The sequence below is a fragment of the Myodes glareolus genome, chromosome X, assembly GCF_982192425.1.
Source record: "Myodes glareolus chromosome X, mMyoGla1.1, whole genome shotgun sequence".
NCBI classification, from domain to species: domain Eukaryota; kingdom Metazoa; phylum Chordata; class Mammalia; order Rodentia; family Cricetidae; genus Myodes; species Myodes glareolus.
In genome coordinates this window covers 98,824,747-98,847,458 of record NC_142053.1, presented here as the reverse complement: position 1 = coordinate 98,847,458, position 22,712 = coordinate 98,824,747, and the positions used below count along the sequence as shown (strand labels likewise).

General features: G+C 34.9%; 1 protein-coding gene across 8 annotated transcripts in view; it reads left to right on the top strand.

Annotated features, from left to right (window-relative positions):
• Dmd (dystrophin) overlaps nt 1-22,712 on the top strand; it is a 2,257,783-nt gene that overhangs the window by 1,423,967 nt on the left and 811,104 nt on the right. For all 8 annotated transcript variants that reach the window (XM_085684598.2, XM_085684595.2, XM_087902601.1 and 5 more), the window contains one exon: nt 21,152-21,327. In XM_085684598.2, coding sequence (XP_085540724.2) covers nt 21,152-21,327 — 176 coding nt within the window. The remainder of the gene's footprint in view (nt 1-21,151; nt 21,328-22,712) is intronic.

Here is a 22,712-nt window from a genome sequence, read left to right as displayed (position 1 = left end):
AGTCTTTGATTCACTTGGATTTGAATTTTCTGTAGGGTGATAAATCTGGATCTATTAGCATTCTTAAATATGCAGACATTTAATTTCACCAGCATCATTTGTTGAAGATGCTATTTTTTTCTGCTGTGTATTTCTGGTTTCTTTATCAAAAAACCAGGTGTCTATATGTGTGTAAGTTTATATTTGAGACTTCAATTCTATTTTATTAATGTGTGTGTTTCTTTATGCCAACAGTAAGAAGAATTTATAATAATAGCTCTGTAGTACAACTGGAAATAGGGAATAGTGGGACCTTTAGCAGTTCTTTTGTTAGCCAGGATGACTTTAGCTGTCCTGTGTTTATTTCCTATATGAAGGTAAGAATTATCCTTTCAAGTTCTTTAAAGAATTGTGCTGGAATTTTGATGGGGCTTGTGCTACATCTGCAGACTGTTGTGAGTAATATGTAAATATTATGTAAACCATACTGATCCACGGATAGAGGATATCTTTCCATTTTCTAATATCTTCTTGAATTTCTTTCTCCAAAGACTTGAAGTGCTTGTCATACAGGTCTTTCACTTGGTTAGAGTTACCCTAAGATATTTTGTATTATTTGAGGTTATTGTGAAAGGTGTTGTTTTCCTGATCCCTCAGAACATTTGTTTTGTATATAGGAGAACTACTGATTTTGTTGTTGTTGTTGTTACTCTCGTATCCAGATATTCTGCTGAAAAATTTTGTCAGCTGTAGGAGTTCCTCTGTTGGATTTTTAGGCTCAGTTACATATACTATCCTATCATCTGCAAATAATGATATTTTGACTTCTTCCTTTCCAGTATACAAACCCCTATCTACTTCTGCTGTCTTATTGTTCCAACTAAAATTTCAAATACTATTTTGTATATAGATATATTGTATACATACATATAAACACATACATATATACAGAGAGAGAGAGAGAGAAGGCAACCTTGTCTTGTTCCTCATTTTAGTGGAATTACTTTGCATTTTTCTCCATTTAATTTGATGATGGTTATAGGCTTGTTGTAAATTGCCTTTTAGATTTATGTATTTCCCTTCTATCCTTAATCTTTCCGGTACTTTTATTATAAAGAGATTTTGTATTTTATCAAAGCATTTTCTGCTTCTAGTGAGATTATCATGTTTTTTTTTCCTTTGAATTTATTGTATGGTTCAAATGGGAAAATGAAACCAAAATATTGGGTGGGTCTTTAAGAGCACTGGCTTCTGCTCTTCCAGGGGACCTGGATTTGATTTCCAGCACCCACGTGGTAGCTCACAACTGTCTGTAACTCCTCTTTCAGTAATCCAACTCCCTCTTCTTACTTCCATGGGCACCAGGCACATATGTTATGCACAAATATACATAGAGGCAAAAATAAATAAATACAATTTAAAAACCTAAAATAAAAACAAATCTCTTAAAATGAAATTAAAATGCAAGAAATGGGCATTAAATTTAATACCAATAAATACCCAATGTAGGGTACTGTTCAGTGCTTAAATTTTGTAAATGAATAAACTGAAGATAATGTGACTTGTTCTGTATCACATAAATGACAAATTGTGTGTCATCTGAACTTTGCATTGAATCCATCAATTTCTAATCTATGACAAATAGACTGATAAAGTGTTATTTATTCTGATAATATGTAGAGTATACTATTTTATGCTTGTCAGTATATATAAGCTTTTCAACAATAAATTTTCAAATGTATCCTGGAACTTAAATAGGTGTAGGTTACTAATGAAATCTGTTTCAAATTTATTATGTGTTGTGATAATATTATTTTCCCATCATCTATTTTTTGCTTTTGTTCTTGAGTAAGACAGGGTGGACATGGCACAGAAAGAGAGCTTTAGAATGTAAATATATAATATAGAATATAAACAAATAAAAGAGCGCTGGAATACAAAGATCAGACTATTCCCTATGATTATCATCTTTTTTTGTGTCAACAAAATTACTTTAAGAAACAAACGAGAGCAATGATCAGCTAAATCTTTTCACCAACTGTTCACATAAGCAATTGCCCTTAATACTCATGAAAACAAATAAAGGTCTCAATTGCTCAATTGCTTCAGATGTCTTACTGAGTACCGTAATTGATATAAATAGTTGTTATATAATAGCTCAATTGCAAATATCATTTGAACTATGTTCAGCACCTAGGCACATAGAGAATAGGTTCTGATACATGGATAGAAATGATGCCCCTTTCACACACATGCATATATGCACTCCCCATTCTGTCAACTCATGCTATTCAAATTCTTTCTCTGTGCACTTTTTCCACAGGAATATGCACATCAACTTTGTAATTATATTGTAATTTTGTGCCCCATTAAATTTATCTTTAAATATTTGTGGAAAGACACTTCGGTGGTTATATGCAGATAAATCTGAAAAGGCAGACTAGTATATTTAAAAAAATAAATGATCAGCAGTTTTTCTACCCAGATGTTGCATTTTAAAATGGGTTCAATCTTTTCTTCTAACCCTTTCATGACGTTTTAGGGTGTTTTCCTAGTACCTTGAACAGAATTGAATAAATAATTTTGCATTTTATTATATACATGATCAATACTGCTTTTATAAATTATGTTATTTATACATTCTTTATTCAAAATACAATGTAATGAAATTCTAAATATGCCTGAAAATAGTTAGCCAAGTTATTTGGATTTTTACAAAAATTTGATCATTTCTTGAACCATGTTGCACATATGCTGTTATATTTAAATTAATTTCATTCAAGCGTCCTTTATCCTCAAAGTGATTCAGCCTATTATCATTTTCCTTTGACTTTTTTATAGACAAGCTTACTAAGCAAGTTTTTGTTAAACAAAACAATGAACCTTGGCAGACAAATTTTTGTTGTATTTTACTTATGTATATCAAAAATGTAGTACTAAAATGCTAATAATTTCTGTAAATTAAAATCTAGATTCCATTTAAAATACAAATATAAGAGCTCTGCCAATTTAATGTACATCTAGCTATGCTAAAAGAGAAAGTATAAATATTTTTTATAAATGGTGGTTTATGTTTAAAAACCACCTATGAGAGAGTACATATGATAATTGTCTTTCTGTGTCTCGGTTACCTCAGTCAAAATAATGTTTTCTAGCTCCATCCATTTTCCTGGAAAATTCAAGATGTTGTTATTTTTTTCTGCTGTGTAGTACTCCATTGTGTCAATGTACCATATTTTCCTTATCCAATCTTTGGTCGAGGGGCATTTAGGTTGTTTCCAGTTTCTGGATATGCCAAACAATGCTGCTATGAACATAGTTGAGTACATGTCCTTGTGGCACGATTGAGCATTCTTTAGGTATATACCCCAAAGTGGTATTTACTCGGTCTTGAGGAAGGTTGTTTCTTAATTTTCTTAGAAATTGCCACACTGACATGCAAGGGGGTTGTATCAGGTTGCGTTCCCACCAGCAATTGAGTGTTCCCTTTACACTACAACCTCTCCAGCATACGTTGTCATCAGTGTTTTTGATCTTGGTCATTCTTACAAGTGTAAGATGGAATCTCAGAGTTGTTTTGATATGCATTTCTCTGATGGCTAAGGATGTTCAACATTTCCTTAAGTGTCTTTCAGCCATGTCTTACTGGGGCTAAAACATAGAGCTTCATTCACTGTAGGCCAGTGTTCTACCACTTTCCTATACGTTTCTAAGTATTAATAAATCATTACTATGTACAAAGAACTTTACACCATCATTCAGAAGCTTGATACCTAAATATCAGCTGTGAATATCAAGGATTCAGCTAAATTATTTTCATTTACTAAGATAAAATGATCTAAGACAAATGATTGATGATTATTTTTCTCTTCTGAAGTTTTGAGACTGAATTTCATGAATTTTTAAGTGTAACTTTAATGTATTGATTCTTTTTTATTTATTTTGCTTTTGCATCCTGACCAAAGTTTTCCCTGCCCGCTTTCTTCTCAGTTCCTCTCCACTCCCCCAACCACACCTCTTTCTCTCCAGAAAAGGGCAGGCTTCCCTTGTTTATCTGATGAGCTATGGTAGAATATGGTCTAGTGAGACGAGGCACCTCCTTTCCTATTAAGGCAAGATAAGGCAACCCAGTAGGAGAGAAGGGTCCCAAAAGGCAGGTAAGAGAGTCAGAGACAGTCCCTGCTCTCAATCTAAGGAGTCTCTTGGGAAGTGCAGGCTACACCACTATAACACATGTGCAACTGGTTCAGTCCCATGCGAACTCTCTGGTTGGCAGTGGAGTGTGAGCCACTATGAGCCCAGGTTAGTTGATTCTGTGAGTTTTCTTGTGATGTTCTTGAACCCTCTTTCTCCCACAATATTTCTTCCCTCTCTTCCATACGATTCCTGAAAATCTGCCTTAGCTTTTGCTGTGGATCTTCGCATCTGTTTTGATCAGCTGATGAAGGAAGTCTCCCTGATGACAATTGGGCTAGGTGTCAATCTGTGAGTATAACAGAGTATCATTAGGGATCATATCATTGACTTTTCCAGTCGCGTTTGGTTACATTCTAGATTTCTAGGCTATTGTACCACTGAGTCCTGGCCCTCAACGAGTTCCCAGTCATGGTACAAGTTTCTAGCTGGGCCAGTCAATTCCACATTGGTTGGTCATTCCCACAATTTCTGTACTACTTTTACTACAGCACAGGTTATAGGCAGGGCAGACTGTAGGTTGAATGATTTGTAACTAGGTTGGTGTCCCAAAACCTCCACTGGAGTTCTTTCCTGGTTATGAGAGATGATTGATACATGCTCCATACCAGCCATGGCTAGGATTCTTAGCTAGGGTCATCCTCTTAGATTGCTTGGAGATTCCACTTCACTCAATGTCTAGCTTGTCCCAGAGATGTTCCCAGATTCCAGTTGTATCTCCCAGTAAATTCTCCCTCCATCCTCCCCACACCTGAACTCTTCTGTTCTCATCCCAATCATAACCACCCCCATTGCCATCCACCAATGATGTCATTCTATTTTCCCTTCATAGTGAGATTAATGTTTCCATCCTTGAGTCCTCCTTGTTACTTAGTTTCTCTCTGTCTGTGGATTGTAGCATGGTTATCCTTTACTTTGCAGCTAATATCCACTTACAAGTGAGTGCATACCATGTTTATCTTTCTGGGTCTAGGTTAAATTACTCAGAATGATCTTTTCTAGTTCTATCCATTTGCCAGCAAACTTCACAATGTCATTGTTTTTAATATTATTCCAGTGTGTAAAAGTACTACATTTTCTCTGGTGGGACTACATGGCTTACTGCTTTTTATTGGGCAAAATAATTTTGGGGATGTTCATGGAGACCTCTCAGGGGCTCTTGGTGCATCAAACCACAATAGCCTGGAAATGAATCCACAGGTTCTCAACCTCTGTGGAAGCAAAAGAAGAACCTCTTTTCCAAAGTAACATATTTTTAGACCCAAATTTTGAAAACAAGATACCTTTAAAGTATGTACACTGGTTATTTAATTCCTTCACAGTCAAAAAATTTAAAGAAAACACAATAATATACATAATCCAGACTCTCTGTGTACATTCCATCTTTACATCGCTTATTTTTCTTACTCGATTCTTTTTTTACAAGTTTAATGTTGATTTTATTATCATTGCTCCTTTAATCTAAGACTGTCTGTACATTTTATATTACATTTACTTTTATTATCTGAAAAATAATTCAAGTCACTGTATATTGTTCATACTGCAGAGGAGTACAAGTTAAAATTCAGGGGCACATGCTCCATTTTAGAAACAAGTTGTCATACAAGCAAAATTTAGCTGCCTCTGTGTTGTCTGAGTTAACGACTCTTTGCACCTTGTTCAGTCATCCAGGAATGCCACTTAGCAGGGAAAGATGGATAGTGGTAGCAGTGAGTTCTTTCTATTTTTTAAAACTCAAATGGCATTTGGCTGCCTCCAACATCAGCATAGTTCCCCTAAGATCATTGGCAGCAGGGTTAGACAGGATTGTATATGTTCTCCCATTTCTCTGGAATATAACTGCTCTGATACAAGAGATTTTCAGCTCATTTAGAGCAGTAAGGTACTCTTGTAAAATTCCATCACCTATTTTGGGCTTCATTTCCCCCATACAGTTATGCCTTTTCTTGTTTGATGAACATTTCTCTTGACAGAACAGACCAACTAAAGGAGCTAAATGATTCTGATTTCAGTGTCATGCCTATCCCTAACATTCAGCCTTCTGCTCCAATCAGTGAACCTTTGTCTTTCTAGGTCCTACTACGTTTGGCACTATGTGGAAGTGTAAGGGCCTTGATACTGTCTTTGATGTTATCACAAACATCAATTCATTAGCTTGACTTTTCTTCTGAGTTTCTGACATTGAGCATTGTTCTTTTATATTTGTCCTTGGTCACGTGTTTCTTAATTAATCCCAGGTTTCTAGCCTTTTAGAGTCTGGGCTTATTTGGGGATTATGTGTACAGTGGTATGACTCTCATTAGATTTCAGTGATTATTTTATATTTGTGATTTTCATCAATATATTGTCAAATTTTGATTTTTAAAACCCTGTCAGGATAATTTATCTATCTTATCCTGTAGAATTTAAGCTCATGGTATCACCATATTTTTCCTTTCTTAATCTAATCAAAATTCCCTAACTCCCCTGCTGGAAGAAGACTGCTCGTTCATTTCTTGGCCACCCAGACTCCTGAAATAATCATACAGAAACTATATTATTTGTCATACTGTTTGATCAATAGCTTAATCATATTTTTAGCTATTCCTTATATCCTAAACTAACCCATCTCCATTAACCTGTATATTGCCATGTGACTGTGGCTTACTGGCAAGTTTTCATCAAGCATCTGTCTCCAGCAGGGCTATATGGCTTTTCACTAACCACGCCTACTCTCTCCTCCTCTATCTGCTTGGAACTCCAGCCTTGCCCTATTCTGCTAAGCCATTGGCCAAAGCAGATTTATTCATTAACCAATAAAAGCAACACATAGACAAAAGGACTTCCCACACAACACCCCAGACAGGCAAACATTAGTTTTTGTTGCTGTTGTGTATTACAGATTGCCCAATTTCATCATTATGTATAGGGATAAAAGGACAAATGATAAATCATCTCTGTAGATTCATTAAGTCTTTCCCAAGTATCCTGATTAGGCTTCAGAGCCCTTTTTAATTTTTGATACAAATAACTGAGGTCTGACTGTTACCCTACTGCATAAAGCCTATACTATATAAATTAAGAGAGGAAATACTTAAATTAATTGCATCTTTTAACATAGCTATAGTAGTATGTTAAGTTGTTGAAAGGGATATTGCAATCATTTATTAATTGAAGTAAAAATACATATGAGAGGAAACATTTATTTGGGAAGAGATAAAAATCTTGTTTTTATATGGAATTTTAATTTAATCCATTTAGTCCATGATTCAATCTGAGTAATATCCATATCCTGACATATAATGTTTTGTTTATTTACATGTCATTGGAAATATATACATTGGTTTTCAAGATTACTTTTCTTCTTTCTGGGTGAAGAATCATGGGTTTGAAGTAACTGTTACAAGCTAGAGTTTTCTAGATTTAATTATAGTGGCTAAATAAGGTGGGATAGAAACATGGCCGCAAAACTGGTAAACTCATAAATATTAAACATGAAGTCTGATAACTTTTGAGAGTTGGCTTCGATTAAAAAACCAATATCTCAGTCAAAAATAGAACACATATATGATCTCAAAAAAGGTGCCTCATACTCCTTCCAGCCAATCTACACTCCATATAAGCACATTATATATCTTATTTCTATCAGCACAAATTTGTTTTGTCTGGAATTCATATAAATGGAATTATTTAGCATGTACTACTTTGATAATCACATAGTTTTTGAAATTCTTCTATATTTTAAGTAAAATGATAACATTCCTTTAGATGGCTGATTAATATTTCATATATGAGTATTCTACTTCTATTCTCCTTTAGAATATTTGCATTGTCTTCAGATAAGCATACATAAAAATGTATGTACAAGACTTTTGTAGGATTTATTTTCATTAATTTTAAAAATGCTTATAAGTATAATCACTGAATTAACTATTTCATTGTATAATACAATATAATGTCTATTGAGCCTGCAAATTGACTTAGAGCAGGATTGTGCTTACTACCAGGGTCGATTACCTGTTTGATCCCTGAAAACCATACGATGGAAGGGGAGAACGAATGGACACCTGAAAGTGTCCTCTAACCTCCACTTGTGTACTATGTCATGTCTGCCATCTCTATAAATAATTACACACAGAAATAAATATGAATGATAAGATATTGTCAAGGAGTTTTCTAAAGTGGTTGTGGCATTTTATAATGCTCCATGGAGCTCTATTTACTTTTTAAACTTTTCAAGATTTGATCTGGTGGGTGATTGCCATTTTACAATTTTACAGACTATGAAAGAATATTTGATAGTTTTAATTCATATTGTTCCCCAACCTGCCACTATTAATCATCATTTCTTCTGCCATTCGACATCCACATACATATTATCTGTTCAAGATTCTACTTTACTTATTGTTTGATGAAAGTTATGTGACTTTGAATTCACTTTAACGAGCTGAAATTTGAGACTGAGAAGGAGTTTTCTTGTTTTGATTTTATTTGTTTTCCTAAGTTTATTGAAATACAGTGTTCCTTTTCAGGAAAAGTATATTGGCTTCATAGAAACACTGTTGTCATAGCATCTTCATCAGTAGTATGAAGTGTTTAAGTTTTTCACTTTCTTTGACCAGCTGTTAACAACAGTCTCCTTATAACCATCAGTAATGATTTGTTTTGTCATTTAGAAGAGTTCTACTTATTTAAAAATATAGAGGTGATTTCAAAAGTGATTTTTATCACATGTATTATCAATATGCACACTATCTGTACATTGAGTAAAATGAATTGGTTCATTCACATAGTTATTTAATTTACAAACCATTAACACAAACATATCAGAAAACTTGAGTATAATTATAAGCTTCAAATTGGAACCATAGATATTAGATGTTATAGATTTCAAGAAAAAAAAAACACCACATAGTAAACCCAGTCTGTGTTGCAGTAGAATTTTGTGAAAATAAATAGATAGGTATTTGTTCATATGAAAACATTTGTAATGTGTCCTTCATTTATTCATTTAAGAAATTGTTTCTGTGTACCATCATGTACACATGGCTGGTACAGTAGGCACTGAAGTGACAGAAACAGTTATTGTCTGCATCCATGGAGCTCCTTGTCTAGTGCACTGGATGTAACAATTATAAGAGTAGAAATTTATATTTGTGTGTATTGGATCACAAAGAATGTGAGGAATGACTAGAGTGGCCCCATTGCATTGGAGTGAACCACCTGTGGAGAAGCATGCATGTAGAATTGGAAACTCACTTTCATATACTTGAAAACATTTTCTACAGAGTTGACGAAAAGATCTGAATGTTATCTCTATTATTTCAGTTTTACTCGGCAAGGAAATAAGCATTCTTTTTGTTCATCTATCTAGAAGATTAATTTAGAAAGGTTATATACAATATTGTAGGAATAAATAGTATGAGAGGAAATAATTTGGAGGATATATCTCTAAATGACCAGACTGTGTAAAAATTTTGTGAAAATGGGGTCAACTGTGCAAGAACTGTAGGATTATCAATAATACAAACAGTAGCCAGAGGAAAAGTAATTGCAGGGTTCAGATATATGATTCAGTAGTTTCTAGACAGGTAAGTGAGAAAATTCATATGTCATTCAAATAAGTCAAAAAAAATCATTTTCAAAAGAGATGTTAATATTGGCTTGAAAATATTTCCCTCGATACTTTACTTAAATGGAAAGATTTTTAGTGCTGAGTGTTACCTTAGGAGGAACACATTGCTAGAACTAAAACCTTAGGAAATGATTCCATTACATAATTGCCTCTTTTCCTTTCCACAAATAAGACTGAAAAGGAAGGCAATTCGGTTCCAGTTCATTTTCACCTCTGTAGTTATTGCCGGACATTTTGATATTCACATGGGTAAGTGAGACTGTCCTGGCAGTGTATTTTCTTAAGTCCTCAGTCATTTTCTCTACTGGATTCATTTGGTTTGGATGAGGTTCACAATCACACATACTGTTGACATTTTAGAAAATGCTAATAGCAGAGAAAGAATCAATCCTTTTGTGCCTGATGGTTTGGGTTTCCAGGGTGTATGCCCAGGCCACAATTGCTGCTATCTTTGCCTTTTCTCATTAGATTCTACAAAACACAGGAATGGAAACACACAATAGATAATGAGTTAGAAATTAAAAAACCCAACAGCAGCAATTAGAATTTGAATTAAAATGAGCTTGTATTTAATGGCTTTATAACTTTGGAGAGGTATACAAGATTTTACATCACTATGATGCCCAGTTTGTGTTTAGATTCATAGTGTTAATTTGCCTTGGAGCTTTTCTAACCTAAACAGAATGCTTAAAATCAATGAATGGATGTTAAACATACAGATTGGTTCTATAAACCTTTCATATCTAATTTCTGGATCTTTCGATCTTCGAGGTCCTGGAAAACTATTCCTTTCCTTGATAACTTATTTGTGGAAAAAAAAATAAGGTTCTGATAGAATTCAACTGACTTTAATGTAGCTTTTCTATATTAGGGAATAGTATAATTCCCAAAATTTACTTTGAACCGTTTACAAATTAGAAACCACCCTAATGTCTAATGATATCATACCATGTTCATTCTCTGTGCATCAAACCCGTTTTATATCAATTATTGAGCTGAACACTGTTTAACACTGCATTACAAAAGAAATCCTAAACAAACTGTCCTCTCTCTCTCTCTCTCTCTCTCTCTCTCTCTCTCTCTCACACACACACACACACACACACACACAGAGAGAGAGAGGGGGGGGGAGGGAGGGAGACAGAGAGACAGAGAGAATTGTAATTATGCACTTGCACACACAAGTTACTGCTAAATGTAGCTTTCAAAAAAATCTGCATTTGTATTATATAACATTGTACATATCTACTTGGGTGCTGCGCTGTCCTGCGTTATATTTAGGTTGTTGATCAAAAGTACAGGTTTAAGTATTATTGCATAACATCACAATACAAATCTTATCTTTTATAGAGAATTTTATTTGATACAATTCTTGCCTTCTTTGAAAAGCTTTCCTATATTATAAAGTCATTTAGAGATGATGTCATAGTAAAAGCATATAGAATTCCTATTAAATAAAATCAGTAGGTGGAGATAGGTAAGGGACATGTTCTTCTTCTCCCGTCCCTCTTCTCTTCTCTCCTCTCCTCTCCTCTCCTCTCCTCTCCTCTCCTCTCCTCTCCTCTCCTCTCCTCTCCTCTCCTCTCCTCTCCTCTCCCCTCCCTTCCCCTCCCCTCCCCTCCCTTTCCCTCCCCTCCCCTCTCCTCTCCTCTCCCCTCCCCTCCCCTCCCCTCTTCTCCTCTTCTCTCCTCTCCTCCCTTCCTCTATCCTCCCTTCCAGTCCCTTCCTCTCTTCTCCTCCCTTCTCCTCACCTCTACTTTTCTACCCCACTCCTCCCTTTCCCTCTCGATTTCTTCTTACCACCATCTTCATCAGTTCTCTTTCACACTAGTGATTAAATTCAAGAATTTTCACATGATAGTCATTTCCTTGGCCACTAATCTCTACCCCAGCTCATAAGCTGAAAATCATTTTAAGCATTGATTATTATTAATTTATAAGTGAAAATTATAGTAAGAAAATGGTCATCATTATGAAAATGATATTTGTACATTTGAGTGGAATATTAGTGGAGGTTGTAATGTATGCCAGGAACCCCTGATTTCAGATAGTTGTGATAGGAAAAGCTCATGTCTGGAGCCAGATAGCTACATAGTGTCTCTAAATGACTCCTCTCACAAAAAAACATATTGTGAATTATTGTACCGCCTCTCAGCTTTATATATTTTGCCCACCCATGATACTAATCAATGTCTACGCCATGAAATATCAGTAAAACATAATAGCAAGGAGGAAAATTGCAACATTAGTCCCATCATTTTCCTATGTAACTGGTTATAAAAATATTCAGGCATTCCAAAAATATATTTGGAAAATATTGCTTCTTTTATAGCATATACTTTTAATTTTAAATTAAAATATAATTGCATCCTTTTCTCCTTCCATGTCCTCCCTCCTAGGTCTCCCATGCTCCTACTTTCAAATCTGTGACCTCTTTTACTTTACTAGTTAGTATTATAAATGTGCAGAGGTATATAAATCCAAACAGATGAGTCTGTTTAATACTTTTTCTATGTATATGATTTCCTGTCAGCCTCATTTACTATGCCCAACTAACATATTTTTTCTCCAGTCCTATCATCAGTACAAAGTAAGTTTTTTGTCTTTTTACACAGCAGATAGATTTATTTCCATTATTACCACCGTGTACGGTTTGAATAGGAATGGCCCCATAGCCTCATGTGTTTGAATGCTTGGACGATAGGAAATGGTGCTATTGGGAGTTGAAGCCTTGTTGGAGTACCTCTGACATTGTGGGAGGAAGTGTGTAACTGTGGAGGTGGACTTTGAGGTCTTATATGTTCAAGTTAGGCCTTGAGTGAGAGTCTCCTACTACTATCTGTGGATCAAGATATACAACTCTCAACTCCTTCTCTAGCATCATGCCTGCCTGCATGCCACCATGCTTCTTGTAGTGATAAGGGACTAAACCTTTTAAACTGTAAGCCATCCCCAATTAAATGCTATCCTTTGTAAGTAAGCATTGCAAAGGAATCGGTCATGGTGTCTCTTCACAGCAATAGAAACCCTAACTGAGACATAGAGTTTCCCTAAGGCAAGTTATATTCAATTAGCTTTCAAGTTGGCTACTCCTAGTTTTCCCATTTTTGATCCAGAGGTTTTTTTTTTTTTTTTTTTTTTTTTTGCTAGTTGCTCTTTCTGTAGGCAAAGGTGATCAGCATCTACTATAACTCTGCACACATAGGAAGTGCTCAGGAAACAGCAAAATGCAGAGTTAAAAAAAGTTTTACATACTTGGAAAATCCAAATATAAAACTCTTGCTTTTACTGACAAATAAACTAGAAACATCAAGATGGCTCAGTTGGTTAGAGTGCTTTTGGAGGAGCCTGTTTACCTGAGTTTCTTACCCAGAATTCACATGGTGGAAGTAGATAACCAAGTCTATCAAGTTGTCCTATGACCTCAAAATGTGTTTTCTGTTACATGTGGACACACACACACACACACCACAATTAAATTGATACATGTATTTTTATTTAAAATTAAATTAAACAATACTAATGAAGTATACATTTTAAGCAAACATTTCTAGTCTTTATTCTGGTCTATTCACATATTGCCTTATTTTAAATCATTGTATTGCTATTTCTATAAATACATTTGTACATATTGTTATCCTGGTCTAGCTTCTAATTTTTTTAAATAAATACTTGTGTGCCTCCAAATTAATAATAATTCTAGAAAGAAATGAGGACTTTTTTTCCTTTCAAATAGTCTTGTCATAAAAGCCAGTATAGTTTTGTTTACATAAAATATGCCCAAATTTGAAATATCTAACCTGTACTGAAGACCAAGCTAGCAATTATGTAGAAAAAAATTGTATACCCAAATCATGTTTTCTGCAACCAAGACCACTTAACAAAGGAGCAAGTACATCTGTCAGACACTAGCTGCCTTTTAGCAGAGAAAGGCCAATTTGTTTTCTTAACAAATCGGAACAAATGGAGGAAAAACAAAACCAAACTACTTTGAAGTGTTCTCAGGCATTTTCCCTGAAGTTCTCACAAGTGATTTCAAACCCAATAGGGACTGAGTAAACCTGTGAACCTAGAAAAGCCTAGCATTGATTTGATCAAAGAAAAACGTAGTTAATTTGAAAGTTGTGTACTTTATGGCAGCAGTGTTCTTTAAAGCAATTCAATTGACTTTAGCGAATGGTAAAATAGTAACATATTCCACAAAATACATTTGAACAATCCAACAAACAAATGGGCGTTAAAACATATATGATTTAATAGCACAGATTTGATAACAGATTTAATAGAAAGACCCTGTTTCAGAACTTTAAAAGCAAAAAGTGTGTGTGTCTGTGAATGTGGGGGTGTGGTGTTTTGGGGGTGTGGAAAGTATGTGGAGGTGTAAGCGTGCTATCTCTTTGTATATCAGTTTTCCTTGAATTTCTGTTTAAAACTAAAGAGAAAATACACACACACACACACACACACACACACACACACACACTGTTTCCTGCATGCAGTGCTTAAAGTACTTCATGATAAATTTGCTTGGTATTTTTGTTAAGAGATAATAATAATAATTACATATCAATATTACCAATGAGATGAATACATGGAAATTAAATTTTATTGCAATTTGATATTAGATATTATTAAATGTCGCATAATAATAAATTGCTACTGCACATTTTTTAAATATAGTTCACTTGCAAGCTGTTTGCTTTGAGAAGGAGAGTGTCTAATTCTGTTTTTAAAATAAGTTTATTCTTTTAATGACAGTCATTATCAGGAGCAAAGATCAAATTACGCCAATGAGCATGCCTACTTTATGTCTCAAGGGAAAGAGGGGTTACTAGATGAGATCTAAAGGAACACCTCCTAGCCCCAGTTCCTATTGAAAACTCATTAAAAAGTATACATGTGGTTTCACTGATTTTACTAATGTAGCATAATAAATGTTTAATGGACTGGAAATAAAATGAGACCAGGGGAAGGAAGAGGCTAAGGGGCTATTTAAGAAATTTTTCTGACGTTCATTTGCAAAGACTGGCTCTCTTTGGTTTGATTTAGTTTGCAAATTACTAGTAAAAGCTATTTCAGACTTTTTCCCAAAGTTAAATCTGAGGCACACTTAAAATCTGGAGATGAATATCATCATCAGAATCTAAAAAGACTCCAGTCGAAAAGGTAGCATGAAAACCATTCCTTTTCCCTGGAACTTTGAGCTAAACTGTTGAGGAGTGGGTGGGTGGGAGAGCAGCAGGTTGCTAGGACATATGGGGAAAGAGGACTTGAGCTTGAAATTAGTAGGTTACCCTGATTGTTGCTTTTCTCATTCGGAGCCTCCCTGGTCTCGAGTCTCACATCCTATACTTTTGTTTCTTTGCTTTCAACTTGGCATTTCCTCAAAAGTGCAGGAAGCTTTGGCCATTTTCAGCCTCTCTCCCTGGGCTCTGCAGCTGCTCATGAGGATCATTACATCTACCTCCAGGACTGAATCACCTAATCCACAAATTACTGAGCAAATATGTGCTGCCCCTGGGCCTACTCTGTACCTTGGGAGTTTGCCCTCTTTGGATTGAGTCAGTGAAAAAACTCATTGTTGGATACAAATTGAGAGATACATTATGTAGCATTTCAGAATCTCTGAAGACAGTGGTGACTATCGCGTTAAGGAATTAAGGCAGGAAACAAATTTATTTTCTTCATCTTTGAGATCATATTCCAGACTATTTTTCCAAATGTGTGCATCCTGGGAACTAACGAGGAAAAACAATGGAAATAATTTTCAATAGCACATAATAGAAGAGACCAAGCGGCATGAGGCTGTAACACACACCAAAATTCACCTGCCTATTTGACAACTATTTGCTGGTTCATTATCTTACATATTTTCACTTCATCAATTAGTACACTAAATCAATGGTTAGCCTGCCTCAAAACAATCCAGACTGCGCTGATTGAAACCCAGTGACAGCATGGAGAATTAGGTATTCACTCACTGAAGTTTGTATACTTTTGCTTTGCTCCATCAGCCTTCATCTTTATCTCACAGATCATACTTTATCTCTCTTGTTTACCTATTTCATTCCTCAGTTTGAAGTTGGCAATTAGTTTTGTTTCCCACATAGTGCATGTAAAATTGCATTGTACATTTTCTCATAACTGTGGTGTTTTACTTTTTGGTGCATTGCTTTTCTGAATTTATCACAGTTTATTTTCCATTCATTGTATTTTCATACAACTCTGGAAATTATACAAGTAGTCTTTTCTAAAATTTCTTCAGTTTGTCACAGAAAAAGTAGGGTTTCTCTATTTCATATTCTTCCTTCTCTAAACGATTCACATTTTGCCTTCATTGTATTTCTTGTTTCCTCCCCTCAATTTAACAAGACTTAAAAGAATTTAGACATGTAACAGGGATGTTTTCTGTAATTTCAGTTCCCTTCTTAATTAAAAAGGAAACTAAGAGTAATGCAAGTGTTATCAGACAGACATAGCTCTTGTATATTTACAGTTATGTGCCCCCACCTTTGTTTTATGGCATATCAGTTTTAACCACCATCATTACCCCATCTTCCAGGTCACTGAGATTCTGATTCTGAAGGCTTGGCGTGGAAATTGGGGCTTTTGTGTTTTGAAAAGGCTCCCTGGGGGAGTTTGATATGCACGCCTTATTAAGAACGAATGCTTAAATATTGGAATCAAATCACAAAAGCTTTCTAACTATGTTGAAAAATCCAATAGATTTAATTATGATTTTCATTTTGTCCAATATTAAAGCTAGATGTTAATTGCTCCAAAAGTAGATAAGGATGCCAATGACAACAGTATATTAATTTAATATCAAACCTTAAAATGTTCATTGACAATGAATAATTCAATACCTGTACTATGTATATACTGTAGAATTAAAATTAATGTTTTTCATTGTGTTAATGAAGCTATTGAGACTTCATGTTTAATGTAAATTGAATGCTATCTTTTTCTGCCTCATAAGCCAAGCATGGAACAGCAAATAAAATTTGTACTTACTATTTGATCCTTTCTTTTCTCTTATGCTTCATCACTGAAAATTCTTCTTAAGTAGAACATACACTGTAAATATTTCTTTTGGATACAAAGTCTTCTCAAACAAATTCAATATACTATTTAATGAGGTCTTCTTTTGCAAAGTTAAAAAAGAAAACTAAAGGCTTTGATTCAGGATTCTGTATAAATGAGATTAAGAAATAATAATTTTTAAGTAATTACTCCATTCTTAGCTACACAATACTATCTCTTATCTGCAATATGGAAAAAATAAAATCCTTCTTGGTTCTACAATCGAGCTGTAAAAGTCACCATAAACATCAGCTGGGAGATTCAGCACTGAGATCAAAACTACCAATGAAAAGGTTTGACATAAGAAATCTGAAGTGGTTTTATCATTGTGACCAGCAATAAAAATTCTTTACATACAGCAGATTCATGACATCTACTGTGCATCCTTACTATGCAAAGCTTTGTCTGGGTTGCCACTATTCCCTTCCTCTTGGAGAGAGTAAGAACTATAGAATCCCTGTCCCTCTGTAGACCCAATGAGCTAGAATCTTCAGTTTAACTAGCTCTATAGGAGTTCCCTTTAATAATTTTAAAATTTATTATGATAATTCCTTCATAAGTAAATGTTTATTCTGGTAATACAAGTATACCATATTGTACAATATCTATTCCTTCCTTTCCCTAAAAGTCCTTGTCACTCCACAGTACCTCTCAAATTTGTGTCATCTTCTATAATTCTGAGTCTTCTTTTATTACTGAGTCCAGTAGGTTCTTGTGTGTTGCTTGTGTGTCCTGGGCATGTTTAAAGCTATGAGCTTCAAAATTATGAGTAATTTTGAGCAGCATGTGATAGTACAAACATGAAATCTAAGAATGCTTTCTAACTGCCTCTATGTTTACTCTTTTAGGTAAAGGTTTTCCCTTCAGCAGTCTCACACATGCTTGCATGCTTCCAGTTGCTTCTAAACCCTGGGGATTTTATTGAACAGTTCATATTATTTCCAGGATTTTCTTTCCTAACCCTTTGACAAATTTCTAGCTTAGCTTCAATAACTTATTTCCTAGGTGTCTATACTTGGCTACCTTGTCTGCCTCATCATTAGTTCATCCTTCTGTAGAACAACTCAGTAGTACAAAAGGCTTGGTCCTTGTAGATTTTTTTCAGAGTGGAAGAGTATCTCTCTCTCTATTTCTCTCTCTCTCGCCTCTCTTCTTTCCTTTTCAATTTTTATTATTTAATCAAGGATTCATGTAGCTCAGACTACGTTTAAACATTTTGACCCCTCCACCTCCACCTCCAATGTAGCAGATGCTGAGAAGACAGGGAAGAGGCAACACACAGAGCGAGAAATTGAGTTGTCTTCAATTGACTTTCCATGAATTACAAACTCCCTAATAAACATAAGATCCACTCTGTTTATCTAAAATACATACCCATGGTTATAACTCTGCTTACATTCTTATAACAGCAATATAAAACTCAGGTCTATAGTCCTAATAATGAAGATTTTCCACAAAGTGCCTTGCATTTTGACCTCATCGTCCTCTCCATGAAACTCTATGTGACTAAGTGCCAGCCATTTATCAACTTCCAAACTTCCTTAGAATCCCTTTTTATGTTTCCTAGTAATTGCTTCATTCTTACTCTGATTTATCGTATATTAAGGACTTTCATGTCTCTGTCTTATTGTATATAAGAAATTGTAACTCACAACTGTATAACTGTTTCTTATCTCTTCAGCTAGAATACTACCTTTTTTGTTTTGTTTTGTTTTGGGGAGGTTTGTTGTTGATGTATTTGTTCTTTTGGTTTTTCTTTTTTCTTTTTTTTTGAATGAAGAAATAAATACTTTATTATGGTAAGCCTCTGATTTGGGGGTTACACAAATTGCCTCCTCAAAACACTGACAGAGATACCTTTCTATATCTGCATGGCAATTAAATTTATGGTAAGGCAACAGAAGCAATGCTGTAATCTGAAGTTAATGCAAAACCTCAAGATCACCTATGTAGGCCACATTTGGTTCTTAGTCCAGATACAGATCATTTCTTTTGGTTTTTCAAAACTGGGTTTCTCTGTGTAGCTTTGGTGCCTGTCCTGGAATTAGTTTTTGAAGATCAGCCAGGTCTTATACTCACAGAGATCCACCTGCCTCTACCTCCTGAGTGCAGGGATTAAAGGTGTGCACCACCACTGCCCGTCTTCTTTTATGATTCTTTTAGTGGTGCAATGATACCACCGTGTTGTGTTTTATTGGGCTAGCTTCCTTTCATCTCTTTCATTCTTCTTGCCTTTCTATATTCCTTCCTTTCTTGTATCCCTTTCCCTTAATTGATAGATTTAGTTATTCACTGAATAGATACTGATTGAAACTTCTCATACAGCTTGGTGGTGGTGGCGCATGCCTTTAATCCCAGGACTCAGGAAGCAGAGGCAGGCAGATATCTGTGAGGTCGAGGCCAATCTGGTCTACAAGAGTTAGTTCCAGAACAGGCTCCAAAGCTACAGAGAAACCCTGTCCCTAAAAAACCAAAAAAAAAGGAAAAGAAAAGAAAGAAACTTCTTATGCACCAGATAGAGCATTCTGAGTAACACACAAAAAGTGACCTTATTTCTATTATTTTATTGTAATAGGAATATAGGCACAGTTTCTTAAGACTGGTGTCTTGCAACCAAGTAATAGTTACTATTACCTACAGTGTCGATATGAACAAGTAGAAAAGTGTGAAATGTAACTGATGAGTCAGGTTGGCTAGTTACAAGAGAACATGACATGTTTACTACATTATATATTATGTACTGTTAGGAATATGGTCAAGATAGCATGTAAAAGTTGAAGAAAGTATGCTTTCATTCTTCTTGTGCTGTGATATGACCATCAAATGAAGTCCTTGATAACATTATTGTTGATTTTTGAGGTTATTTAACTGCAAGAAGTAGACTACAAAATTACTGTATTAAAAAGCCACGAGTAGGAGCTAGAGAGGAGGCTCAGTGGTTAAGGGAACTTACTGCTCTTGTAGCAGACCCAGGTTCTATTCTCAGGTGATCTGATACACTATTCTATCATCTGCAGGAACATTCACTTATGTGGTGTACATGAACTCATGGAAGCAAATACATGTGCATATAAAAACATAAATAAATAAAAACTGTAAAAGAGGGATTAATAAAATAGTTTGACACTGAAGAATGAGTGAAGTTCTTATAGAGAGATCATTAAGTTTAAAATAAATTTTAATTCTTTGACTTGGTAGATATGTATAAATGTCTGTTATGAAGCTAGCTCGTATTGCATGAACAAGTAAAGGGATGTATGAATATTAAATCATTTAAATCATATGTATAAGCGAGAATAATCTGTGTATTGTTAATATATTGGCAGTAACACAAGGATTTGAGAGCTAATTAGATTTTAATATGAAATTATCTCAAGTTTTTACTTTGTACTTAGATTTGCCAATGTGTTATTTTCCTTTAAAATTCTACATTGTCTTTTAAAATAGGTTTACAGAGAAGGAATGTAATTTGTATTTTTAATGGTAAAAAATCATTCTCATTTTATTCATACTTGGTTGTAATCATTTCTTTTTTAATGAAACAATTTTCTGATACTTTACTCTTAAATTTCATTTATGATAAAATGTAGACTATATGAAAGGTTGACACCACCAATGACTCATAAACCTGTTGTGGTAGCTCTAGATTATTTTCAGATTTATTACTATACATTAGAGGTTTCTTGATGGGTTGCCCTGAAAGCAGTTAATTTTCAGTTTTATGTGGTTTTATAATGCAAAATAGATTGGTGCAAACAGAATTTGAAATAAATGCCTTTAATACAGCAATGACTTTTATTTAAAAAGCTCTAGAAGGTTTTAAAAAATACTATAGATAAAGCACGTTTGTCCTTTTTCACCTTTGTATTGACAGTCAACTAAGAAATCCAAACACTTGGTACATGTTTAAATTTTACAACGCTTCATAGACTATTAAACATAGAACATCCTTGTGGCGACAAGAAATCGAATTTGCTCTTGAGAAGGTTTCCAACTAATTGATTTGTAGGACATGGTAACATCCTCATGCTGACAAGCTTACAAACAAACCCTCCAGCGAAATTGAGAAGGAGCTTTCTTACTGACATGAAAGTTGTCTCTCTGTCTTGTAGTCTTTGGATGTGGGCATAGCAAGTTCGTGGAGCGGCTTTTACTGTGAGCCTTTCTATTTCTCCCTCTCGGTGGAACTGTACATGGGAGCATGTTGTTTAAACTTTTTTTTTTTTCAAATTAAAGGACTTGGGGTTTCATTTTTGTTTTGTCTTTCTTGGTGGCTTACAGGAACTCCAGGATGGCATTGGACAGCGGCAAGTTGTTGTCAAAACACTGAATACAACTGGAGAAGAAATAATTCAACAGTCTTCAAAAACAGATGCCAATATTCTCCAGGAGAAATTGGGAAGCTTGAGACTGCGGTGGCACGAGATCTGCACACAGCTGTCGGAAAGGAAAAAGAGGTAGGGAGCAGAGGGTTTTAGCAGAGCGAAACTGTCCTTTCAAAAACATTTCATTTCAGAAGATACTATAAACTGGGTCAAGAAGTCCACGAAGTTAATCAATAGCAACAAAGAAATTTTTTTGTTTCTCTTAGGGAGTAAGATGCATGCAGTTGATCTCTATTTCTTTTCAGTTGTTTTAAACTTCCAAGTTTGTGTTTTAAAATAAATCATCCAGCTATCCTCTTCCCTCACGTTCTCCTCCCCACTTCTCTGCTCCCCACTAGGCCCTCTGAATGTGGGTGACTTTTGTGTGACTGGGTCAGTCTGTGGGGCCACTGGCAGTGGCACCAGGATTTATCTCTCCTGCTTGAACTGGCTTTTTGAAGCCCATTCTCTTTGAAGGGATGCTTTGTTTAGCCTAGATACAGGGGGGTGGGGGCTTGGTATTGCCTCAAAAAGACTTTGTTGACTCCCAATGGGAGGCCTATTACTCTCTGAGGAGTGATTGGGCAGTGAAGTTGGGGAAGGCAGCAAGGAGCAAGAGGAGGAGGGGATAGGAACTGGGATTGGTATGTAAAATGAGAAAAGATTGTTTTAATATAAAAATATTAAAAGTCACACAGAATTGCCAAATGTGAAGATCTTCAGTGTATTCCAACATTAACAAGCTGAATTTCAAGTATTTTTTCTCCAAAAAAAATGAAAAGGGGCATTTATAAATAGGTGTTCTGTAGGAAAGATAGGTAGTTGATAAGATTTTAACAGCAATACCAAGGAATTTACTGTAAAAATATTGCATTATTTAATATTTGTTTAACTACATTTACTACCACAATTTTGAAAAACTACTTAGGTCAGATATCTTCAAATTTAAAAGAAAATGAAAATATACAAAAAATAGTTGTATTCAATCACCATTTAATTTCCCCTTTAGAATCTATTGAGTACACTGGAAGGCAAAGGTGTGCTGTTGGAATTGGAGTGCACAGAAACTTTGTACATTAGATTTGGAATTCTGCTTCCAGTTATGGTTGTTAATGGTTCTTATTGCATAAAGGACTTTGCCTTTATTTACCAAGTAGATTATACTGATAAATAGTGAAAACTCAGTTCTATGGCTGAGTCACTACATCCTACACATGATCTGCCTAATATAAAGACATATATAATCATACAGACACAAAAGTTTTCATGCATCCATTATATGTACACACACAAGAATTGCCAAAGATAAAGAATAATATCATGATCTAAATGCATTTGAATTAATCTTGATTTTAAAATTGTTTTTGTTATATTGAGATGAAGTAAAGCTCCCCCAAAGTCATTTCTAAATAAATTTCTCGGGTAGTTCTATCCTTCTTTCTATGTTTAAGATGCTGGTGTTAATCATACAACCATTC